At 40.6% G+C, this 21,838-nt stretch overlaps 1 protein-coding gene across 5 annotated transcripts in view; it reads right to left on the minus strand.

Annotated features, from left to right (window-relative positions):
* Positions 1-1,870: 1,870 nt before the first annotated feature.
* garnl3 (GTPase activating Rap/RanGAP domain like 3) overlaps positions 1,871-21,838 on the minus strand; it is a 97,052-nt gene continuing 77,084 nt past the window's right edge. For 3 of the 5 annotated variants that reach the window (XM_076886656.1, XM_012918836.3, XM_012918837.4), the window contains 15 exons: positions 18,405-18,479; positions 18,077-18,191; positions 17,921-17,947; positions 17,696-17,800; positions 16,809-16,925; positions 14,915-15,072; positions 14,551-14,709; positions 14,088-14,154; positions 13,706-13,813; positions 13,127-13,245; positions 12,618-12,753; positions 10,164-10,223; positions 7,139-7,357; positions 5,180-5,300; positions 1,871-5,093 (listed from right to left, as the gene is read on the minus strand). In XM_076886656.1, the coding sequence (XP_076742771.1) occupies positions 4,928-5,093; positions 5,180-5,300; positions 7,139-7,357; positions 10,164-10,223; positions 12,618-12,753; positions 13,127-13,245; positions 13,706-13,813; positions 14,088-14,154; positions 14,551-14,709; positions 14,915-15,072; positions 16,809-16,925; positions 17,696-17,800; positions 17,921-17,947; positions 18,077-18,191; positions 18,405-18,479 (1,752 nt within the window). In that variant the 3' untranslated portion in view covers positions 1,871-4,927. The remainder of the gene's footprint in view (positions 5,094-5,179; positions 5,301-7,138; positions 7,358-10,163; positions 10,224-12,617; positions 12,754-13,126; positions 13,246-13,705; positions 13,814-14,087; positions 14,155-14,550; positions 14,710-14,914; positions 15,073-16,808; positions 16,926-17,695; positions 17,801-17,920; positions 17,948-18,076; positions 18,192-18,404; positions 18,480-21,838) is intronic. The other 2 variants (XM_012918839.3, XM_012918838.3) reach the window with 1 other exon arrangement.

The following is a 21,838-nucleotide window of genomic DNA, read 5'->3' on the forward strand; positions in this document are numbered from 1 at the left end:
ACTTCAAAAAACACCAGTACATGCAAACATAGTGTTAAAGCACACAAAACACAACGGAAGTTAAATAAAACACAACGGAAGGAGAAAAAACATTGCTCACAAAAAATGGGGATTTTGAGGAGACAATAATGTGACGGACCAGCTGCGGAATGGGCAAGCTAACAGTAAACGGCTAATAGCAAACATCTATCTGCAGTATTATATGAACTATGTGATTAAAATACAATTATGTTTCACCTTTTTCTGAGTCACAGATGAATTGCACGCTTCTTTTAATCATGTCTCTGCTCAGTCCTTCGCATGTTTTGGTTTCTGTCACTGCTGCAGCTGTTCTGTCACATTAATGTCCCCCCGGAAACACTTCCGCTGTGTTTTGTGTTCTTTCATAGCGTTTTCCTGCTAGTGTTTTATGAGATTTTCTCTCAGATTCACTGTAGTCATAACCAAAAAATGCAGAGATTTTGGTCTGAGTGGGTATGACGGTATCACACAGCTGCTGCAGATTTGTCAGATGTGACTCCATGATATGAATCTCCCCTTTATGACATGGCATGCTCTCCTGTTGGAATCAGCCATCAGAAGATGGGTACCCTGTGGTTATAAAGGGTCGGTGTTTGACCTCCTAGGACCTGGTGTCTAGACGAAAATACTTAATTTTTCTCTACAAGGGCCTGATATTCACTTGTGAGGACATTATACTGCCACCGTTCTATCAGAATTTAAAACCAATGTCCTCATACGTGGATCTCATTTGTATCAGAAACAAAAATTAGGTAAATAAATAAATAAAAATCTGGTAATTTTTTGTTTTTACATTCCTCAGGTCCCAATCAACCCAAATAGCAAAGAAAAATTTAAAATGCATGCCATGAAAGAGTTTGGGTCTTAGGAGGTTAAACAAGGCTCAGTTGTTAGTGTGCCAAGAAAATATTCACCAAACCATTACAGTATCTGCAGCAGCTTGAACTGTTGATAGAAATCAGAATCCAGCTTACATGCTGTTTAGATCAAATTCTGACCTTATCATATGAATGATGCAGCAGAAATGTGAGACTTATTAGACCAGGGAATGTTTTTCTATTCTCCCATTATCCAGTTTTGCTAAGCCTGTGTGAACTGTGGCCTTGGTTTCTTGTTCTTTGCTGACAGATGTGGCACTCAGTCTGGTCTTCTGATGCTGTAGCCCATCTTCAAGGGCTAACATTGTGTGCATTTAGAAATTCTCTTCTGCATACCTTGGTATGACTTACTGTTGCCTTCCTATCATCTCCATGCTGTCTGGCCATTCTCCTCTGACCTCTAACATCAGCCGTAATCGCACAGAAAACTGCTGCTTACTGGATATTTTCTCTTTTCCCGACAATTCTCTGTAAACCCTAGAACTGGTTGTGCAGAAAAATCCCACCAGATCAGCAGTTTCTGAAATACTGAGAACAGTCCAGCACCAGGAGTCATGTCATTCCCATTCTAATGCTCAATTTCAACTTCAGCAGCCACGTTGTGATGGGCGTTGAAAAGGGCAAGTGAGTAAAAGGTGGTGTGATGCTAGTATCGGTGTTCTGCTGGGCTTTGGTAGTTGTGTGTACTTCGCAATGTACTACAAAGGTAAACATTTACATTGAACCTCATAATCAGATTATTGCTGGGTTAAAAATCCAAACAGAAAGAAATGCTCCATTTAAACAACTCAAGACTAAACAACCCCAGACCTATGACTCAGTCAGCTACAGAAAAGAGAGTTAAAGCAGAAATGTATGTTGGCATTTAACCTTAACATTACTTACATTGCTTTCAGCCTGCATATATCTATATCTATGTGTGTGTGTGTGTGTGTGTGTGTGTGTGTGTAAGCCAAAGAAACCACCCAACAGAAATTTCATAAATATTTATTACATATCAATGAACAAAATCAACTACTTTCACAGCAGTGGTCTACAGCACTTGTTTAAAATAACTGCTCAAATAATATTAATATTAATAATAATATAGTTCAGTTTCCTTTGAGGCCACATTTGATACACAAACATTTACAAGTATTACTTGGCATTAAAAACGATGGCGATACAATATTTTAAGACACTTGGTGTTTTTTTTGTCAATTTTCTGTCATTTTGATATCACAGAGAGGTTCAGCAACAGTCTAAACAGTAAATATAGATTCAAATACAAAACCCCCCAAAACAAACTAAAATACCAACCAAAACAAACAAAACAGTAAAAATGCCAAGGGGAGGTAGAAACTAAAGACAAAAATACAGAAGGAATCGTAACAACGCAAAGCGGGAGAAGCAGCATTCCCCGAGTCATCCACCCTCATTTAGACACTAAAGAAGAGTAAAAATCCATCCCGGTTCCTCTTCCTCCTCTTTCTTCTTCTTCCTCTACCCCTTTTTCTGAGTTACGTTTTGCTGTTAGAGGGATTCACGCAGAGGCAGGCAGGAGAACAGAGCAAAGGTGTGAAGAAATGAGAAAAGAAGAGGCTCATGCTCAATCTGAAGGCTGCTATGATGTGAAACAAGCATACAGAGATGCACTAACACCTACATCAGGCTAGTCACCTTTGCCAAACATTTCCCTTTGTATTACTGTCACTTTGATTAGCTTTTACATTGACACAAAGCACCATTTAACCTTTTCAGTGCTGTAATTAGGTGTTATAAAGTGGATTCTTACTAAAATTAAATGAGAAGTGTAGTTGACCCTTTGTGTTAGAACGGATTGTGAGATTCTGTATGAAACTTTTTCTAGATAAAGTAATCCTGATAAAGGTTATTAGTGTTGGAGGTGCATTTACATCACAAGTGGGGTGGATGGTACAGATGTGGAGGTTTCCCATGTTGAACCTGTGGTGGTTAAGTTTTGTCTCCCTCCTCTGGCTGGGACAGTAATTACACAAAGTTTGTTTGACCATGTTTGACCTTTTTTAAAACCATGCACTCTCACTTGCCAAGTTTCTGCTCTCAGAATTATTTTTATGATTGCTCTAACGCCCAAAGGTGCTCAAGCTGGGTTTAATCATGTGGAATGTCACCCTTTAGCTGATGTGGTGCATCCTTAGCTGTTTGGCATCCCAGACTGATGTAATAATAAGAGCCATTGTAGATACTGATGTTTCCCTGTTGTCAACTCTACAGTAACTGAGCATTAGTGGTTTTATTTTTAATGGATTGCTTTACTCTGTAATCTGAATGTGTGGAGTATAAAATGAGGAGACATTTAAAAGGCCGAGAGGGTTTAATGAAATGAAGGATTGTTTTTAGAGCATATGTAATATTAGAGACTTATCAGTCTCTTTTGAGCCCTCCAAATTTATGGACTAGATTTTTATCTGTATGACAATAACAAAAGATTTTCCAGATGGGCAGCCAATTAACAATCTGATCATAAACCTCTACACTCAGTAAGGAAAGGATATCTAAACTGTGAATTTAACCGTGTGCTGCAGTGAGTTATCCCCTAACCGATAACCCCAGCTGTAAATCAGTGTATTTCTGGACCTCGAGGTGAAAATCAGCAGGGCTTCTGGGCCTTGAAGTTCCAAATTAGACTCAGTGATTTAAACAGCGCTAGCATGGTTATGCTTTCCAAATATACTAATTGTATAAATACATTTAGTATTTTTTAATGAGATGTTTTGTTTTGCACTGTTAAAATTCTTAGTTTCATTTAGGCTTTAATTTTAGTTCAGTAAAAGTCTAATTTTTCCTAAAGATAAAACTATCTTTTAACTAAGTGCACATTTTACTCTACAAAATAAAAGACTTTTTCATTCCACACACAGAAAAAGACAAAGTAAAAGTAATTCACACTTTTGGTTTTGTTTTTATCATCCCTCCTCTATCCATCTAGCCACCGTCTTGTTATAGATACTCCTGTACTTTTTTTTTCTTGTCTCAGTTTGTTGTTTCTTTACTTTGTTCGGAATTTGGTATCATGTTACAGATCGCACTGTTTCCAAAGAAGTGATTTCTTTGCTGCAAAAAACACAACACTTGCAAGTCATGCAAATTTAAGGTCAGGTCTTTGTTATGGGATAAAATGATTTGTGCATGTGCCTTTGAGATTTTGCCGCCAGCAAGTGAAATCACCCGAGCTGATTGCAGTCGTTGGTTACCACTGTAATCGAACATGGACTACAATCATGGCTGCTACTGACAGACACCAAAATCTGGTGGCTGTTGGACGTCTACTTGAATGGAGGACAGTGGCAGACGGCACTTGTGGGAGACTTCTTCCAGGTCTGTCTAACCTGTTTACGACAGATAAGGGGAACAATATGGGCGAAAATGTGCAGAGCATAAAATCAAAAATCATACTTTTACTAAATATGGGAATAAAATTGATTTTTATAATATATCTATAAATATGCATCACAAGCCAGACAGGCATATACGCCTGCATGTGTGCACTTTTGTGTATAAACAGATGTACACATATGCATATCATACAATACTTGAAAGTGGATCGGAAATAATCACATAATATACAACACATAAGCTCTTGCAACGTCAGAGGGAGTTGAGAATGCAGAGAGTTTTCTCATGCCTTGGTGCACAGATTTACATTCAGTTTGTGGTTTAGGATCAAACCGGCATCTCAAAGCTCTTGCAGAAGTCTGAATGCACCACGGCATCTTACGCAACCTCTTTGGGTTATCTGCTGCGGGGCGACACAAACAGCTGACACACGGCGGCTGAGGGGGGGCACTGCTCATGAAAAAAGTCACACACGCACACAAACATGACTTCAAACCTCCACTGCACGGGGGCTCAGAATCCCAGGGTATGTAGGAAAAAGCGCCAAGGTATCAGAGCTCAACAACAGAAAAAAACAAAAAACAAAAAAGAAAAGAAGACCAACCAAAACAACAGAGTAAAGGTGACAGTACAGAAGTGGGCGGGCAGAGAAGTGCACGATGGGATTGTCTTCACTTTAGGTCCAAGACATCTTCTTCGAAGGATGTGGAGAGGGAGAACGCACTGGTAAGGGGCGGGCTCTCTGGCTGCAGCACCGCCTTCTCTGGCTCCGCCTCCGAACTGGATGAACAGTGCAGCTGGACATCCTGATCCACTTCGCTGGACTGTGAGGCTAGCCTGTTGTGCACAGAAAGACTCATGTCTCAAGCTCAAGCTAGCATTAAGCAAACATCAAACGTGCAGCTGCTGTTCAGATTTATCACCTGTCGCTGTTTGTGGACGTCAGCGCTCGTACTTTGGGCTCGTCCTCTGTGTTCTTTTTGCTCATCTTTCTCTGTTTCACTGATCCGCTGTCTGATTTCCCACTTGGTTCCTCTGTCAAGCCTTTGTTGGTAGGAGACAATGGAAAATGCATTGGAAAACTCAGAAATATGCTTTTTTTTGCCTTCCTTCTGAGAGCAGGATGGTCGATATCCCATTTATAATTATGAGCTAGATGATTTCAAACCAAAAGTAGTAATTTTCTTGGATTTCATTTAATTTTTTAAACTTTTCAGTTTAATAAATCCAAAGTATATGAATATGAAATTTGAAAGTATTTGAAGGTGGGGACGGATAGAAATGGCTTCTTTAGACAAAAGAGTAAATGTTTCTCCATATGTTAAGCTAATGTTGCTGTAAGTTTACATTTAGTGTAAAAGTACCACATGACAGTGGGATGAATCTCCTCACACAACAGGAAGGCCAATAAGCACATTTTTCCAAATATCAAACTTTTGCTTTTTGCCTATGTTAAAAAAAACACCCAAAACAGGTCTACTTCAGAATTGGAAGGTACACATTGTTTGGGATCTTCTCCTACAAAGCCAAATGTGTAAAGCCATGTGGTGACTTCATATCTCAGATATAGTCTCTAATGCTACAGTCTCGCTGGCGAAAACAGTAGTTAGAGATGCTGCACAACCAAAATGAATGTAACTGTGTGATCTCTGTGGTTTTGAGTGCTGCTTTTAACCACAGTTCACGTCTTGAAAGCAACTTTGGTGCATCAAGATAGTCAGAAAACAGCAATAAGTCGAAGTCAGTCTGCTATCAGTTTGTGACTGAATAAGGTCAGCTTGGAAACTGTATGATACGATTAACTGTAAATCGTTGAAAATCACAAATGTGTCGCCAACTACATACACAGAAATGTAACATTTAACAGAAATTCACATTAACTATTTACATTCAGAATCCAGCAATTTAACTGCAAAATGACACAGGTGCTTTTATATAGGAATATAACCAGAATACAACCAGCTGGAAACCAGTTGAGGCAGGTCTGCTATTAAAAACACACACGTAGATGATGTGTCCAGACTGACTCACACTGATTACAACCTGTTGCCAATCTGTCTCCAGGGAACCTGTGCAATCACTGTGTGGTCAACTACAGGTTGTGGGTTTTGCATTCTTAACCTCTGGGTTACCAGTTGGTCAGTGCAACTACTTGTAATCGGCTGCTAAATTTCAAAATATTCAATGGACTCACTGGGCAACCACCAATTTTTAGTAGTTGCAAGGAGGTTTATATCATATCTTTGCTCTATTGTGACTGAGCCACTAAACTGCAATAGCATCTGAGACCAACACTGGAGAGTACTTCAAAGATTTTAGAATTAGCACAGTGATGTCTCCCAGAAAGTTGATTCTGTTTATCTGGACGTAGCCTTTCCACTGGGAGGCTGTGAGGTCACTTTCTTGATCACTGATCAACAGCTACTGATCAATGAACATGAACCACTCACAGGGAGTTGGGCAATGGCTGCCTGTCCTGCCTTAGACATCGAAGATACCACATATAATGTAATAACTGAAACAACACAACCAGAAATGAATAAATAAACAGATAAAAGATTCTTAATAGGAGCCTGTTGAGATTCTATATAGCTGTTCTTGCAAACCAAAATGTGTTTGTGGAATTAGCTTTTTTGAGGAAGATTTTAGAATGAAACACAGAGACGACAACTAGATCTAACTAAAAATAAAGGAATCTCTGTGTGTGTTTTTGACTGACTGTGATCACGTCATGTAGCTTTGCTGTTGCAAGTATGCTCAAATGTAGCCGTACCATGAAGGAGCAGGTATGTGAGGGATAATCCAAAACTGCACCAGTGGGCACTAGTTCCATAAAAACAACTTAAATTTCCTATATGGTGCAAAATAATTTTTCCGTTTACCCAGCAGCTCCTTCCGTGTGCGACTGGCTATTTCTTTGATCTCCATGCGGGATAAGGAAAGCGAGTGTGTTGCAGAGATGAGGGGAGCTGGGGCCACCATGGTGGGGGCTGGTGTCGTCAGCACTTTGTTGACCAGAGGGGACTTCAGGGGTCTTTCGATGCTGCGGCCCACCAAGTTACACAGAGGGATCTTAAAAATGTGCTTGCATGTCGCTTCACCTAGGAGGAAGCCAGAGGAAGAGGTAGCAGTGAGGAAGAACAATTGTGGTAGATGACATGAGAGCACACAAAATGAAAACAAAAAAAGAAAGAAGGCTTGGCTTTAGTTCTTTAGAAATTCAAAAACATACCATATATTTTCAGATTTTACAACTAGCAATTGAACCTTTTATTTTTATCAATATTTCAACACTTTTGTATGGCAGTGCAATGAAAATTAAATACTTTATTTTTGACTATTTGGCTGCATAAGTTACCACTGGGAAGCTACTGCTTAGCTTAACGTAAAGATGATAAACAGAGGGAAAGAGCTGCCTGTGCTCTTGATTTTTTTTTTGAAAATCTGTACAAAAACCCAGGTGGTAAAACATTAACATGTGACTACATTAGCGGTTTCCAAATTTCTACCTCTCATACAGTACTGTGCAAAGATTTTGAAGCATCCCACATTTCTTTGTGGTTTGCTTCTCAGGGCCAGATTGTCTTTCTTTAGTTCCACTTGACTCAAACCTTGGCATATTTCATCATGGTATGCATAGATTTCTTCAAACATTTCCCATTTCCTAGTAAAATATAAAGAAATGAGGGGCTGGCTCAAGCCTTTTGCACAGGCTATATATATTAGGATCACTAATATATGCACTATAATATTAACTTGAACTAAATTTACAATACATCACACTCACATACATATCATCTGCAAGCATTTTCAGTGCAGCTTTAGGATACTCCAAAACTCTCACCTGACTCAAAGATTAGGCTTTTTTGAAATTCTGCTGTTGGGTATTATGAAACATACTCTTACCTCTGAGACTCTAATGCAGCGAACGGCATTACACGAGATGCACATTTGTAATCTTTACACTAAACACACTTGAAATAACCAGGGACTGGCGTCAGACATGTAAATATTGGCATCTATCTTGTATATAATCTCTAGAGGCATATTTCCGCCTTTCCGGTGCATTCAGGGACTCTCAAAGATTCAACTTATTAACATTGCTCTTGCATTCTGTGTGCCAGCCACTCCAACTCCAACATGTTGTCGATTTTGTAAAGGTATAATAAGAAATAATTTTATTTCACTGGAAATAAAAGTCTTTGAATGCACCAGTAAGGACCAGTAAAAAACAGATAATGACAGCAAAAGCAAAAGCTTACAAAACCTGAAAAAGCAAAGGTGACACAGCTTGATCAAGTCTTTAACTTTTGTATTTTCGTAGCGCAGTAAAACATCTATGACATCACATGTGGCATGCGTTGCAAAACAGTCAGCTGTAATATTAATTCTGTACATAATTAGGACTCTATGAATGCTGATACAACCGAATCAAACATCCACATTTAAATGAAGCCACTTTAAAGTGATTTATAGCGCTATTTATTGAAACAGCACGCAGTCTTAAAATTAATCTTCCTTACAACAGCGAGCTAATGTAACTGTTCAGTAGACATTTATAGCAGGCCATCTATTATTCAACAGAGACAACAAAGTCTGCTCGAGATGCATTGAATGGATGTTTGGAAGTTTTCAAGTGACACAATCTGCCCGCAAAGCTGCAGTGTGCCCACTGGCAGTGCCCAGCCATTCCACTTGGGAGCAGTGTTGGAGTTCAGAAACTGCACACTGCTCCGATGAGGCAGGCTGGTGATAGTGAATGAGAGAGAATCGAGGCAGAGACTATGCTGCAAAAAAAAGGAAGGGTCTGTCTCATCTGAAATGTCAGCGGGTGAGAGGAGAGTTAAAGAGCCACTGTGAAAAACAAAGGGTCACTGCTGATGCTTGACAGGTACACTGTGTTAGTGCTGTTACAGATCAGCTCTCACTTGCCGCTGTGTCGTCCGACGGCAAAAGGAAATAGCCAAAGATGCGGCAAGGCATGCAAGTATTTGGAATATATAGTTGCAGAGATCAATATATTCCACATGCGTTTCTGGACCAGGGGAAGTGTCACACTCCTGCACACTGGCAAAAAAAAATCAAAAATCAAATAAACAGTTGTCAGGGATGTTTTTAGTACTAAACAGAGTCAAATTCATCAGAACAACGTGGCGTCTTTAAGCCAGTGGAGGTGGATGGTGGCTAGCAGCCACATCAGTGACATCTTGCTCGCATCACTGATGTGATTACGTCAGATGAAAACCTTCCCAAGGAGCAGATACGGCAGGCGCACAGGCAGTTAAGAGGATGGGATTTTTGTCAGCACCCTTCCACCTTTCTCCACCCCCCCACCCCCCCTCCACTCTCCAAACACCCCGCCCGACCACCCACCCACCATCAGACTGTAGCACCGCTGTTTGGACTACTTTGGATCGAAAAAGAGGGCTGACAAAAGTCTCCATGGCGACAGTGCAATCTGTAAATCATGCTGCAGCAGACGTGTCTTCTCCTTCCCTCTTTCCCTTTTCTTGCTCCTTTTTTGCACCCCCCAAAGCCTCCATAACCCCTCCCTTTCCGCTCACACTGCCTGCATACCTATTCTTCCTCCCCCCCTTCCTGGTAATTTCATAACTCTCTATCTTCATCACCTCTGCCTCACTTTTGTACTTTGAGCTCTAGCACCTTCCTTTCTCCCTTCTCATTCTCCCCTCGCGCTAATGCTTTAATTAGTCGGCAGACAGAAAGGGGGGTGAGTGGGGGTGGGGAAGACATAATGTTCACTTAACATTCAACCAACGTTCAAGTCAACATGCTGCTTCGGAGCAGACAGGGGTGATACACTCTGGGTGCACGTGCATGTTAGTAGGGCAGCGTTATGAGTGTTTTTATGGACAGAGGACAAGTTGTGGGAGAATCCTAAAGTACCTTCAGCATCCTTAGACATGTACAGGGAAAGCTTGGTACCATAGGGGATCCGTATAGAATCTGAACCAGGGATGAAGAAGAGGGTTACACAAACTGAACACACACACAGTAACATACATTTAGGAGCACACGCACACACATACATAGTAGGTTCTCTATTATGCCTACATCTTCCAGTAATGCAGAATTATTTGCAAAAAAAAGAGAATTCCTTTAATAAAAATGACATACATAAGCAGAAATCCTGCACTTGACTAATTGCAGCAGCAACAGCCAGACCTTCCTCCCCGTTAGCTTTAATGGAACCTGTAAATACCCACTTCCATCAGGAAAAGACTGCCTGGATGGTGCAGCAGCAGCAGGAACACAAGCTTTTTATTTTTCCTAAGTCTCACTCTTTTCTGCAGTTCAGACTTACATGGAAACCTTTGTGTGTCTTTAACATCTAGACTGCACTGTCCATCAGTCAGCTGACAGACAGTGAATGACAATCTTGTACAAGCTGTATTAATCTGGAGGAGATCAGGAACAGCAGGATGGGGAGGCGGTGGTGCTGGTGGGGGTGTGTGTATTAAATGGTCAAACATACAATGAAAGATGTCTGGGAGAGTGTGCGTGCTATATTGTAATTATATTGTAACTATAATTCGCAATCGAAAAGATCACAATGATGCTTTTAAATGTTCTTGTCCTTCAACTACAAATCACATTTAGCTAAGGTACAAGCTTTTTTCCATACACCTCATACTACATATGGGTATAAAATCATATGATGCTTGAAAGTAAGGAACGTCGTATCTCAGTAAAAAGTTTGTCCCCTTGATCTCTTGGCAGTATGTCGATGAACGGGAGGCCATGTGGATGCCTGTTTTGAAAAAGGGTGTGTTCAAGGATCCTCCAAAATTCAAGAGTTCACTGCCTGGTGACAACCTTAAAACAAAAAAGGGATTCTCAAACTGTCAGGTCTGAGACAGAAACACTGGAGAGTGTGGTGGACAACCAGTGGGAAAATAAGGAGTGAAACTTTAGTAGAATAAATATGATTTACAGCCAGATCTGTCAGTATTTAGACAGTTTTGTAATTTTCCCTCCATACATCACCATGATGGACAATCAAGATGTGACTGAAGTGCAGATCTTCAGTTTCAGTTCAAGAGATCTAACAAAATATTGCATTACCTCTTCAGTAATTACAGCATTTTTACACGCAGTCAACCTTAAAAAAGAAATCTTGGAAAAATAAACAATAAAAATGACAAAGAGGAGTCACAGAGGGTTACAAGGCAGAATAACACTTTGTAAGTGTTGGTCTTTTTTTTTTAAAGACAGTGTTTAAATGAAATAAAAGAAGGCATATTCTGCAATACTCGCTGTGCTTATCTGTCTGTTTCCTACAACAGAGGTATCAAACATAAGGCCTGAGGGCCGGAATTAGACACAGACTCCAATCTGACCCACTGGGCAATTTTAACAATGTGAAGGAATAAAAAGGCATACATTTTGGAGTTTTAACTATATTTCCACAGGTTTTGGAGCGTGATAAAGACCTCCCCCATGGGCATAATACACCAAAGAAAATATATGAATATATAAATAATTAACCGACAGGAAATTCTCTTTTTGTTTTTTCCCCAGTGGGTTTACAAATAAAGGGCAATGACAGAACCAGAATGTTTTAGGCCATTTTACACATTTCTTACACTTTAAGCCAAAGGTTTTCCAGATTTCTTTTATTTACAACAGCAACATTTCTATATCATATAGAAAAACTGAGATGTGTTGTTGAAACTGCACTCCTTTTTCTTATATTAAACTATTCCAGGGATTAAATGTGTAGTTAAAGTTCTTTACACTAACAGAAAGGGTTTCTGTCCGGCCCACTTAAGATCAAAGTGGGATGTATTTGGTTCACAATGTAAAATACGTTTTTGACATCCCATCCCTGCCCTTCAACATAGATTAGCAAATTTAATCTAAAGCAAAGTTTCAGATTATGAGTAGGTCCTTGAACACACCAACAGGCAACATTTTTGTACCGGTTTTGGCTTGGTAACAAAGATAATTAAACAAAGGCACCTAAGTCTTTCTACCTCATGTTTAAGTGCCGCAAAAGTCATTTTTTAAGCATAAAATTTGTTGAATGAATGACTTTTTCTCTGAAATAATTGTAAGAAAGAAGGTCGGTAATAAATAAAAGTAACCACATTTGTAAGTAAAATTAGGGGTTAAAGGGCCGTTGACAGGATACCTATTTGTCTACTGCTACTCTAAATACCCAGCAATGAGGACATTATAATGTTTCTCATAAAAAAAAAAGATGATGGCAGAAGTGATTAAAGAAAAACTTACTGTCACAGAAAACTGCAGGTTATCAACCTGAACTAACGTACACAAATGTTGCAGCGCTTGAAGCTAAGAGAGACTCCAAAGTCAAACATCCTGTGTGGGTCTTACCATCGCCGAGCGGCGAGGGGAACATGGGCATCTCATAGCCGGTGGGCGTCTGTGGGGAACTCTGGGAACTGGTGTCTCTCGAACTGCAGTTGGAGGCTGAGCTCACTGGAGCCGATGAAACGAAATAAATGTCTGACTGTGGGTGGAAAAAGCAGATGCAAGCAGAGAGGGAAATGAGAGGGAAATGATGGACGTGCAGAGAAGGCAGGAAAACAGAAAGGTTTGAAGCAGCAGGTGAAAAAGAAAGAACAAAGAATCAGAATGAATCATTGGATCTCAGGCGCACTGTTCTGTTTGCAATTATCGGAGTGTATAAATCATAGTTGTATTATTGCTTTTGCAGCCATGCAGATTACCAGCCTTATTTCCCACAGGGATAATAAAGATGGATTGAAATGAGAGCTCCCAGACATCTTCTTCTACAACTGAGTGAAGCCTGACAGTGAAACTAAATTCACAAACTTGAGGATTCTTGTTCAGTGGGTGTATATGTTGTCATTTATACAGACCCGCGAAGCAGCCAGCTGCAGCTCCGGGACCACTGCTGTGTACACAAGATTGCCATTGACCACTAGTCGAATCTCAATGGAGTCCGTGGTGAAGGCCAGGATGTAAGGAAATGCACAAACTGCAAAGACACCAGGAGGATAAGATCCAGCATACTATATCAAAAGGGTGTGATTACTTTTTTTAAATTATGAAAATTACTGTTTTATATGCCAGTGGTGTGAGCTGATTTTAAATTGAAGATGTCCCACATGTTTTAATACATTTGTGCGATTACTCTGCACTGTTGGCTTTAGTGTCTATGTGCATATTAAAGCAGGACACATTACGGATGCACAGGAGGCCAGAGGGGCAGCATTTTGTTATGAGCAGTGCCAGGGTTACTGGTTTAACACCAGCTTTTTTTTTTAAATTTTCATCACCTTCTGTGTTAATAATAAAACGTACACAGAAACACACGCACAAGTAATCACTTGGGCCAGTCGGATGCTTGTGATTACACATGACGTTTCCATGGTGACACGAAGCTCAGCGGCAATGGGCAGGGTGGGGCCCCGAGAACTGTTGCCGTGGCAACCTACCAATAGCATTAGGCATCTGGTTCCAGCTGAAGTGGAAATCCGAGGTGTTGGACTGGATCATCGGTGTGGAGCCGTTAAACGGACAAACTTTCTTATAGTAACAAATATCTGCAAAAGACACACAGGATTCAGGTTAAAGGTATTTATGTTACACCACGATCGACAGCAGCCTTTTATTGTGAGTCGAAGAGGGCAGACAGCTTTTTGTCCTTTTATATAGCTGAAGCAGAGGGATAAAAAGCTCCCTCACTCTTAATATTCTGGAGCTGTCTCTGTGCAATTATTTTTATTCCAGTCGCAGAGGAAAAAGGCAGATAGCCGACATTACACAACATCTGAAATGTCTGGAGTCAAGAGAGGGATGGTGGTGGGGGGCACTCACAGTTGTAACACAACAGCAGACCTGCCTCCCCGTCTTCATACACATCAATGGCCGCTACAAAATTTACCTGCAGGCACAAAGAAGTCAGTTTAGTGAAATCAAAGACGGTTCAGAGGCGAAAGGTCAAATAGGAGACACTGTTTTTAACAAATAATGTCAGGTCAGCACCCTCAGGGCAATACAGAAGATACACTGCATGTCAGCTACAGATTTACTCTTCTCTAAATAGAAAGCAGAATGAGATGCTTTATTAAGGCAGCTGTTCATCCTACAGCCTGCTCATCCATTTCTCCCTGCTGAGAATGACAATGTTTGATTCACCCAAGCAGGCTGGTAATCAGCAGGTAAATAAAGCCGCTAACTAAAGGTTTCAGTCCCGTTTGGCTTCAATAAACATCACATAGAAATGCAAGAAAGCAAAGAGAAAGCCGCTAATATGTGTGTGTGTGCCTGTGTGCCTCACCCTGTTGGCCTCTGCGTGATGAAGCCGGTAGGCATCTCCAGTGCTCTCATTGATCAGGTCAAATTGATGTTTGTAGGCCACACAAATCATATTATCATTTTCCCCGGTTGGACCGTCCACCAGCGACATCACCACCGGCGGGTCGCACAGACAGATCTCCTAATGGGAGCGTGGTACACGTGGTTAACATTAGCACTCTTTACTTTTACACTCCTGTCTTCGTTCTTCTTTCACCCTCTTCTGTTTGATAGATAATTAGACTCTTTTTTAGCCCCCATTACATTTGGGTATTGAATACAATGTGCATGCTTGATTCATATGCTGTTTTTCCACCTTCTCTTTGCTCATGTGGACTTTGATTTACCCGTATGTACTGAAACTCCTCCACTGGAGAATCCGCTCCTGTGGCGACGGCGCTGAAACGCGGATGTTTCCTGGTGATGAGGAGGAGTTTGTTCCTGATGGCTGCTACTATCCTCAGCTCTGAGCCGTGGTGGGTGTTAATAGAGTACAAATGGCAACCTAGGACAAAGCGGATGAGAGGGGAGGCTGACAAAGAGATGGAAACTATAATGGATGTTTACTGCTGCAGGTGTTGTTCCCTGGCATCGTCCCGCAGATCAATGCATGCCGCTCAGACAGCTGGCATGACACCAGTGGATATAACACTGTGTGTGTATTTGTGTGTACACTGTAAAAAGGAGATTCATTAAGGTTGCACTTCAGAATTGATTAGATACTTGTTAACCTTGTAAACAACCTCATAAACATATTCAGATAATCCTTCAACAGGTCAGAAATGTAGATGTTTACTTCTTTAGGAACATTTGTACAGATGAACAATATTTACAGCTCAAAGACATTTTTTTATGTCTGTAAGCCAAAAGCTCAGGTTTCAATCTGCTCGAAAAGCTTGTTTTCCAAATTTTTCTACTTGTATTGAGCTGTTGTCAGCTTGGCATGGATTTCTTCATATGTCCATCTCAGGCCAGCACTGTGGCTTTGGCTGCGCCTAATATGATGAAGCACAGGCCTGTTCCAGAAAACAGAGTTTGCTAACCCTGAGATGAGGATTCCCTAATCCCTGGGCTATTCACAGACTCTATTCGCTGGCAGATTTTCTTTAACAAACCCAGAGTTTCTCTCTGACTCCTCCCCTAGGTTTGTGCCTAATGCAGCTGACTGAATCTCTCTTTCATTTCCACATTCATGCAATTGATAGCAAAACAATCAAATGTGTTAATTTGCAGAAGTTTATGTCGTTACAGATGCTAATTAGATTACTTGTTTACTTCAAGCTGTGCTGGTTACTTAAGCCACCACATTCTTCCACATTTATGGGGTGGCTGTGGCTCTGGAGCTACATTGGAGTGTGATAGTAAGCAACACCTGCCAGAGGCCAGTGGAGAAGTAGGTTCCCAAGTAGGAACTTCTTTATCTCCTGTTTATACCAACAGGAGCATGGCGAGATGCTATCAGTCGATCCAATCTGTCTTAAAATAGGTTTTAACGTTGATCTGAATGTAAGAGGTTTCATCACCAAATTAGCTCTTTTCCACAGTATGCCTTTTTTCCTGTCTCCCTCCCCTCACTCCCAACTGAACCTGGTTCTGCCGGAGGTTACTTCCTCTTAAAAGGGAGTTTTTCCTTCCCACTGTCGCCGAATGCTTGCTTACAGTGGGTTGCCTGATTATTGGGATTTTCTCTTGTGTTATTTTAGCATCTTGACCTTACAATTTAAAGCACCTTAAGGGGTAACAGACACACTAATCCACCACATGCTTAAGTTGCATTACCAGCAGGGGGAAATAATAGATTTAAAGCCAAGGAGTCGTGAATGACCAATGTATGAAGTACATTTCAGGCTCCTTTTATGCCAGAAACGATTAAGCTAGGTAGCTGATATGTATCAACATTTAAATGTCTTGGAAATGTCTCTTTAAATGTTTTTACATTTATTTTTATGATGGCTTGAATTTAAGCATGCATGTCTATTTCACACTAGAGCTGCTGTTGAAGGATGCTGACAAAAAGAGCAATTTTGTAGTCTCATATTATCCTCAAATAAACCTAAAGGTATTAACAGGGGGAAAAATTTATCACAGGTGTTCGGATGGGGAACTATCTGATGCTTTCAACTTCTGTCAAATTCAAGCAGATTTTTCTATCTTGCATAAGTGTATTTACCTTTTTCACTGTGAGGATTGTTTTGCATTCTGTGCAACTGTGTGCATATTCTTGCAGATCCTGTGCGTTACCTTTCGTTTTCTCCAGTTTGTTTTCCCGGCTGTCGCACTTGCCCCTGATTAGTTGCCTCTCCTCCAGGCCTTTCTTGATTGTGCTGAGTCTGAACACATAAAGCCGAGCATCCTTTCCTGGAAACAAAACAAAAAGCTCTTCTGTTTTTTTCTGCACGAAGGCTACCCTCAATTTGCTAGCTCTTATTTAGCATCCTCCCACGGCCATGCAATGGCGTGGTATTGCAGGAGGATTACTAGAAGGCTTCTTAAAGCTGGCGCACTCGCAGAAGCTTCATCAAAGCCCACACACAGTCGTGACAAATGCCTGCCATCGCATAATGACTATCAAACCTGGACGATCCCTACTTGCTTATCATCTGCAGATCAACCATTTACATTCTTTCACAGTTAAAGCAAACATCAGACAAGTCCAACTGCTGTTTGTTAGTACACAGCCACATCTCGGTTGAACTACTTGTGTGTCCTTTAAATCTTAGTCACCCTCTGTGTTTAATTTTATCTGTCTGCCTGTCTGGATATCTCTTAGTACTTTATAACCCCCTGCACTCTCACAGTCTATGTGGTTCTTCAGACAAACAGACACTCTTTTGTATACACATGCACACAGAACCCCTTTAGGGACTCGTTCTGTGCAGGTCAGCTTCCTTAAATCTCGGCGATGGATCGATGTTTTCACCGGACCAGTGGAGGTGGGCAAACGTGTACACACTAACGCACACAGGAAAAGACAGATGAAATGTAAGGCGAAGAAAAAGAACAAACATAAAGACAATCTGCTCCAAATAGTACTGTGAGTCAAAAAGAGGATTTCAAAGGATGACAGGAGATCTCTGATGTGCAGGGAGGCAGTGCTTAGCAGTATCCTCCCAGTGGTCTAAGCCTACCTTTGTCAGTGCGGGTGATAAGCAGGTCCTGAGGCTCGAGAACGTGCATCTGCTTCACCACCATGGTTCTGTCGAACACGTGCACTGGGGGAAGGCTCTGTGGCTCTGAAAGACAAGTCAAAAATCACATGATTAAAGAAAATTAAATTGAAAAATCCCCGCCCCAAGTAGGGATTAAAAAAAGAAAGAGCATTTAAATAAGAAAATATTGATTGTGTCACTCACCAATGCCTAACCCTGCTGGATCAGGGCCTGAAAGAGGGACAACATCATTACCATCATCATGTTAGCTGCTGCTCTCGACATTCTGCTGAGTATTGAACAATTATGCATGGGTGCTTTAATTTAGATGGCACAGGGCGTATTGATTAGTGACCTCACCATCGAGCAGCATGACCCCTGCTGCGTCTGTGGCAACCAGCACTGACTGACCCCAGGAGTCAGCGCACACGATATCATAGGGGAATGTGCTGCAGAACAACTGGGACTCCCATGGCTGCAACACACATATTGATACAGCGCACAATAGGATTAATATTCACTTGGTTTGATAGGACTACAAATAAATCATAAATTTAACCCCCCCGGGTTCATTAAGTGCTTTTTAAACATTTCAAACATGAAGTTGTTTTGTAACGGCAAAAAATTCAAAGGTTCTTTCAAGTATTAAGATCAAGGCGGTGAGACGCTTTAAAGATGTGAGCCTCACTTCTTTTCTGCACAAGCCTGTGGTGACGAGGCTAGTCGGCGCATCGCCTCTCACTATGGTCTTCAGCTTGAGGGCCTGGGGAAGAAACGGCATCAGATATGACACACGGCGTACACCTCTGAATTCTGCACTGATGGAAGTCTGAAGTCTTGCATCACCACAGTGTCTGACATCTGAAATCAAGATTTGCTCCCATGTAGCTAATGTTAGCATAAAATTAACGCTGTTGCTACGATGAGAAGGTGGCATTTTACCGCTGTGGTTGTTAGAGGTAACGATGATTTCTTTTATAAACAGAGTTATAGTTACTCTGTATTTTCCAACCTCAAATGAGGCAGGACAGAATGAAGAATAAAGTTCAGACCTACACAAATATAGACATTTTTTGAGATATTTCTGTTTCTTGAACTCTTTTCCCCATTAAGATGATCTGACGATCTACCCTGCATCATTAATGGCAAGTTTTGACGCCGTAGTAAATATCAATAAAGATGCGGTTCAATGACCATTAGAATAAATGGATTTCCCTAGGGTACCTGCATGAATAGAGACCATCCTCACTCATTTCTGATGCACATCCACTCATGTTGTTCAATAGGCAGGCTGAAATATGACATGAACCAATCAGAGGGTTGCTTCTAACAGGGTATCTAGTAGGGCTGCACGATTAATCGTTAGAAAATCGCGATCTCGATTCATACTTATGTGCGATCTCATTTCCAAATGACAACGATTTTTAAAAAAAAGATGACAATTGTACCGCATTTTGATCCGGGACGTAATCTGCATGAAAACAAGCGCTCACTCTTCCTGCTCAACAAATGACAAGGGCGGAGCCTTATACCACGTGATACAGAAGCTGTGCGGTGTGATGCTAAAATTGGCAGGGAAAAAACAACGGAGAGCACGTCAGGGATGACGAGAAAGTGACAGGAGAAAATCCGTCCCGGTCAACCACCCAAACATCAATAACGGGAACCTTATACAGCGCTTCCCTATATACGTCGAACTCCCGCAGGCACAAAGAAATTACGGAGGCTATCACTTATCACCTGACCAAAGATATGGCTCCCATCAACACTGTGCAAAACGAGGGATTTAGGAAAATGAACAACACCCTAGACAAACGCTACACAGTGCCATTTCATGCAAAATCGCGCAGCCCTAGTATCTAGGGGTAAAGAGTTAAGTAGTTCTTTTTCAGCCACTGGGTTTGAGTTCTTTCAATAAACAGGATCAATCTATGTGCTACTAAAGGGGCATTTTTTAAACATATATTTTGATGTTATATGTGGCTATTATGAGGCCTTGATGAACTGGTATGTATTTTTCTATCTTTTGGGCTCCATCATGTAGCTGTAAACAGGTAGCTTGCCAATGAGCTAGCATCTATCACAGTCATTCTCTGTGGAGGAAATTGCATTTTACGGTATTTATCTGTTATTTAAATAACGCTTTCACACTCGTGGACCTTGCGCAAGATAAATGAGCCCTAACTTGCTGAAATACGCATGCTGTTTTCTATTACTGCTATTTGGACTGACATTGCTTGTTTTTCATGCTTATTTAGGTTCTGAGATCTGTGACGGCTCAAGAAGGTGACTGTACAAAAAGAAAAGTCATAATGCATCAAAGGTTAAAGCCGTTTCAGAATTCAAACACAGTTCGTACAAATGTGCAAGCTGCAACCATCTGACTGAAAGTGCCAATCCAAGCTGCACAAAGCATTACCATGCCTGCATAAACAGGCAATCTGGAGATGATGAGATCAATACAAACCACCACTGCGGTGGCTTAGCCATACAGCATACTAAAGCATCCTTCAGAACAGATCCATGAGAAATCATATTCAGATTTATGAGACATTAATGGGGAACATGACATCACTGTGTACGACGTGCACAACACAGTGACTGACCCCACTGTGAGTCAGTTTAGCTGACAAATGGCTTGTCCCTAAAATAACTGAACAATCAATGACCGAAGATGTTAGTCTTCCACTGTTTTAATGCTTTATAGAAGAGCACGTCGATACCTAAGCTTTGTATTTATAAGTCGAGAACAGTAGAAACGAGATAGAACAGTTACGTAAAGAAAAGGAAACAAGGACAACAAAGAGAAAAAGAGAGAATTACTAAGATTAATAAACAGCTGCTCGTTTAGAGTCGACTATAAATGGTTTTGACTTTAAAAACTAATTTCCTCCAACAGGTTTTTTCTACAGGGTACAGCTGTTATAACTAGTGTCTAGTTTTTAAGGCTCATATAGACTATTATAAAACAATGAGTGACGATGAAGGCATTATTAGTACTACTCAGTTCAAACCTTTGGACTTTGGATAGATTTTCAAGTTGATCAAAAAAAAAAAAGAAAGAACAAATTGTAGTAAAATTATTGATGTATTCGGTTTATGAGGGCAATTATTGATTTATTATAATTTAACTCATGCTGACAGTCACATTACTCTGAAACTGTATGAGTGATCACATCAAAAATACCCACTATCTCCCAGCCTCCCACAAAAAATGGTCATCCGGGTTCATTGCCATGTATGGTGCTTTGTAAGGTTTTTTCCCAGTATGATTATATCAGGTATATCAGCCACACAGTGACCTTCTTAGATTATTATTCCTTCTTTATCCTCCTGCAAGCAGGTGTTCAGTTCATTCAGCCTTTGAAACCCAATCAGTACAAAGAGCTTCCTCATTAATGACTGAGAGAGGGTAGTTTCTCCTGCAGTGGTAGGCAGCACTCATTACATCTGCATTTTTAGAGGGAAACAAAGAGAATAGAGCGAAATACACTAACCCATGCTAGGCAGTTTCATTTCTAAAGACCAGACTGAAGTGACTCGGGTACCTTTTCTGTTAAGTTTAGGATTATTGTTTGACTTCCCAGGCAACTCCGATTAGCATTTACTTTTCACTTGCCTTACAAATTATTACTTTTCTTCTTAAAACATCAAACAGAAGAAGCTGGTAACTGTGGAAGCACTTTTTTCTCTTATGAGTAGGACAAATTTTAACACCCTTTTTAATTTCTTTGAGTAGCTAAATCATTTAGAAAGTTTCCTGGAAATTACATCAAAAATACATGACCCATAAAGTAAATACGCCCCCACCAAAAAAGCCCAAATATGGAGAAATGGAGTGTATAGGGCTGTATAAAGCTCAATGATGTTTTTCAGCAATTTGTTCCTCTTTCTGAATTAAGCCTCTGATTACAGCGCAAGTCTGAAGTGTTCACTACAATAGAAGCTGATCAAAAAAAGGATTTTGTGAACAATAATCATGTAAAAAAAAAAATACTATGACTTGTTCAAGGTCTGCAATGTCATTTCTACAACACTATACCACGATTTCTATACTGTATATGGAGCTGAGCAATGGCTCTTTAGTCTTTCTGAACATCTTTCAAAGCTTTTCTTTGGACA

The sequence above is a fragment of the Maylandia zebra genome, linkage group LG7 (assembly GCF_041146795.1).
Source record: "Maylandia zebra isolate NMK-2024a linkage group LG7, Mzebra_GT3a, whole genome shotgun sequence".
In the NCBI taxonomy this organism is placed as follows: Eukaryota; Metazoa; Chordata; class Actinopteri; order Cichliformes; family Cichlidae; genus Maylandia; species Maylandia zebra.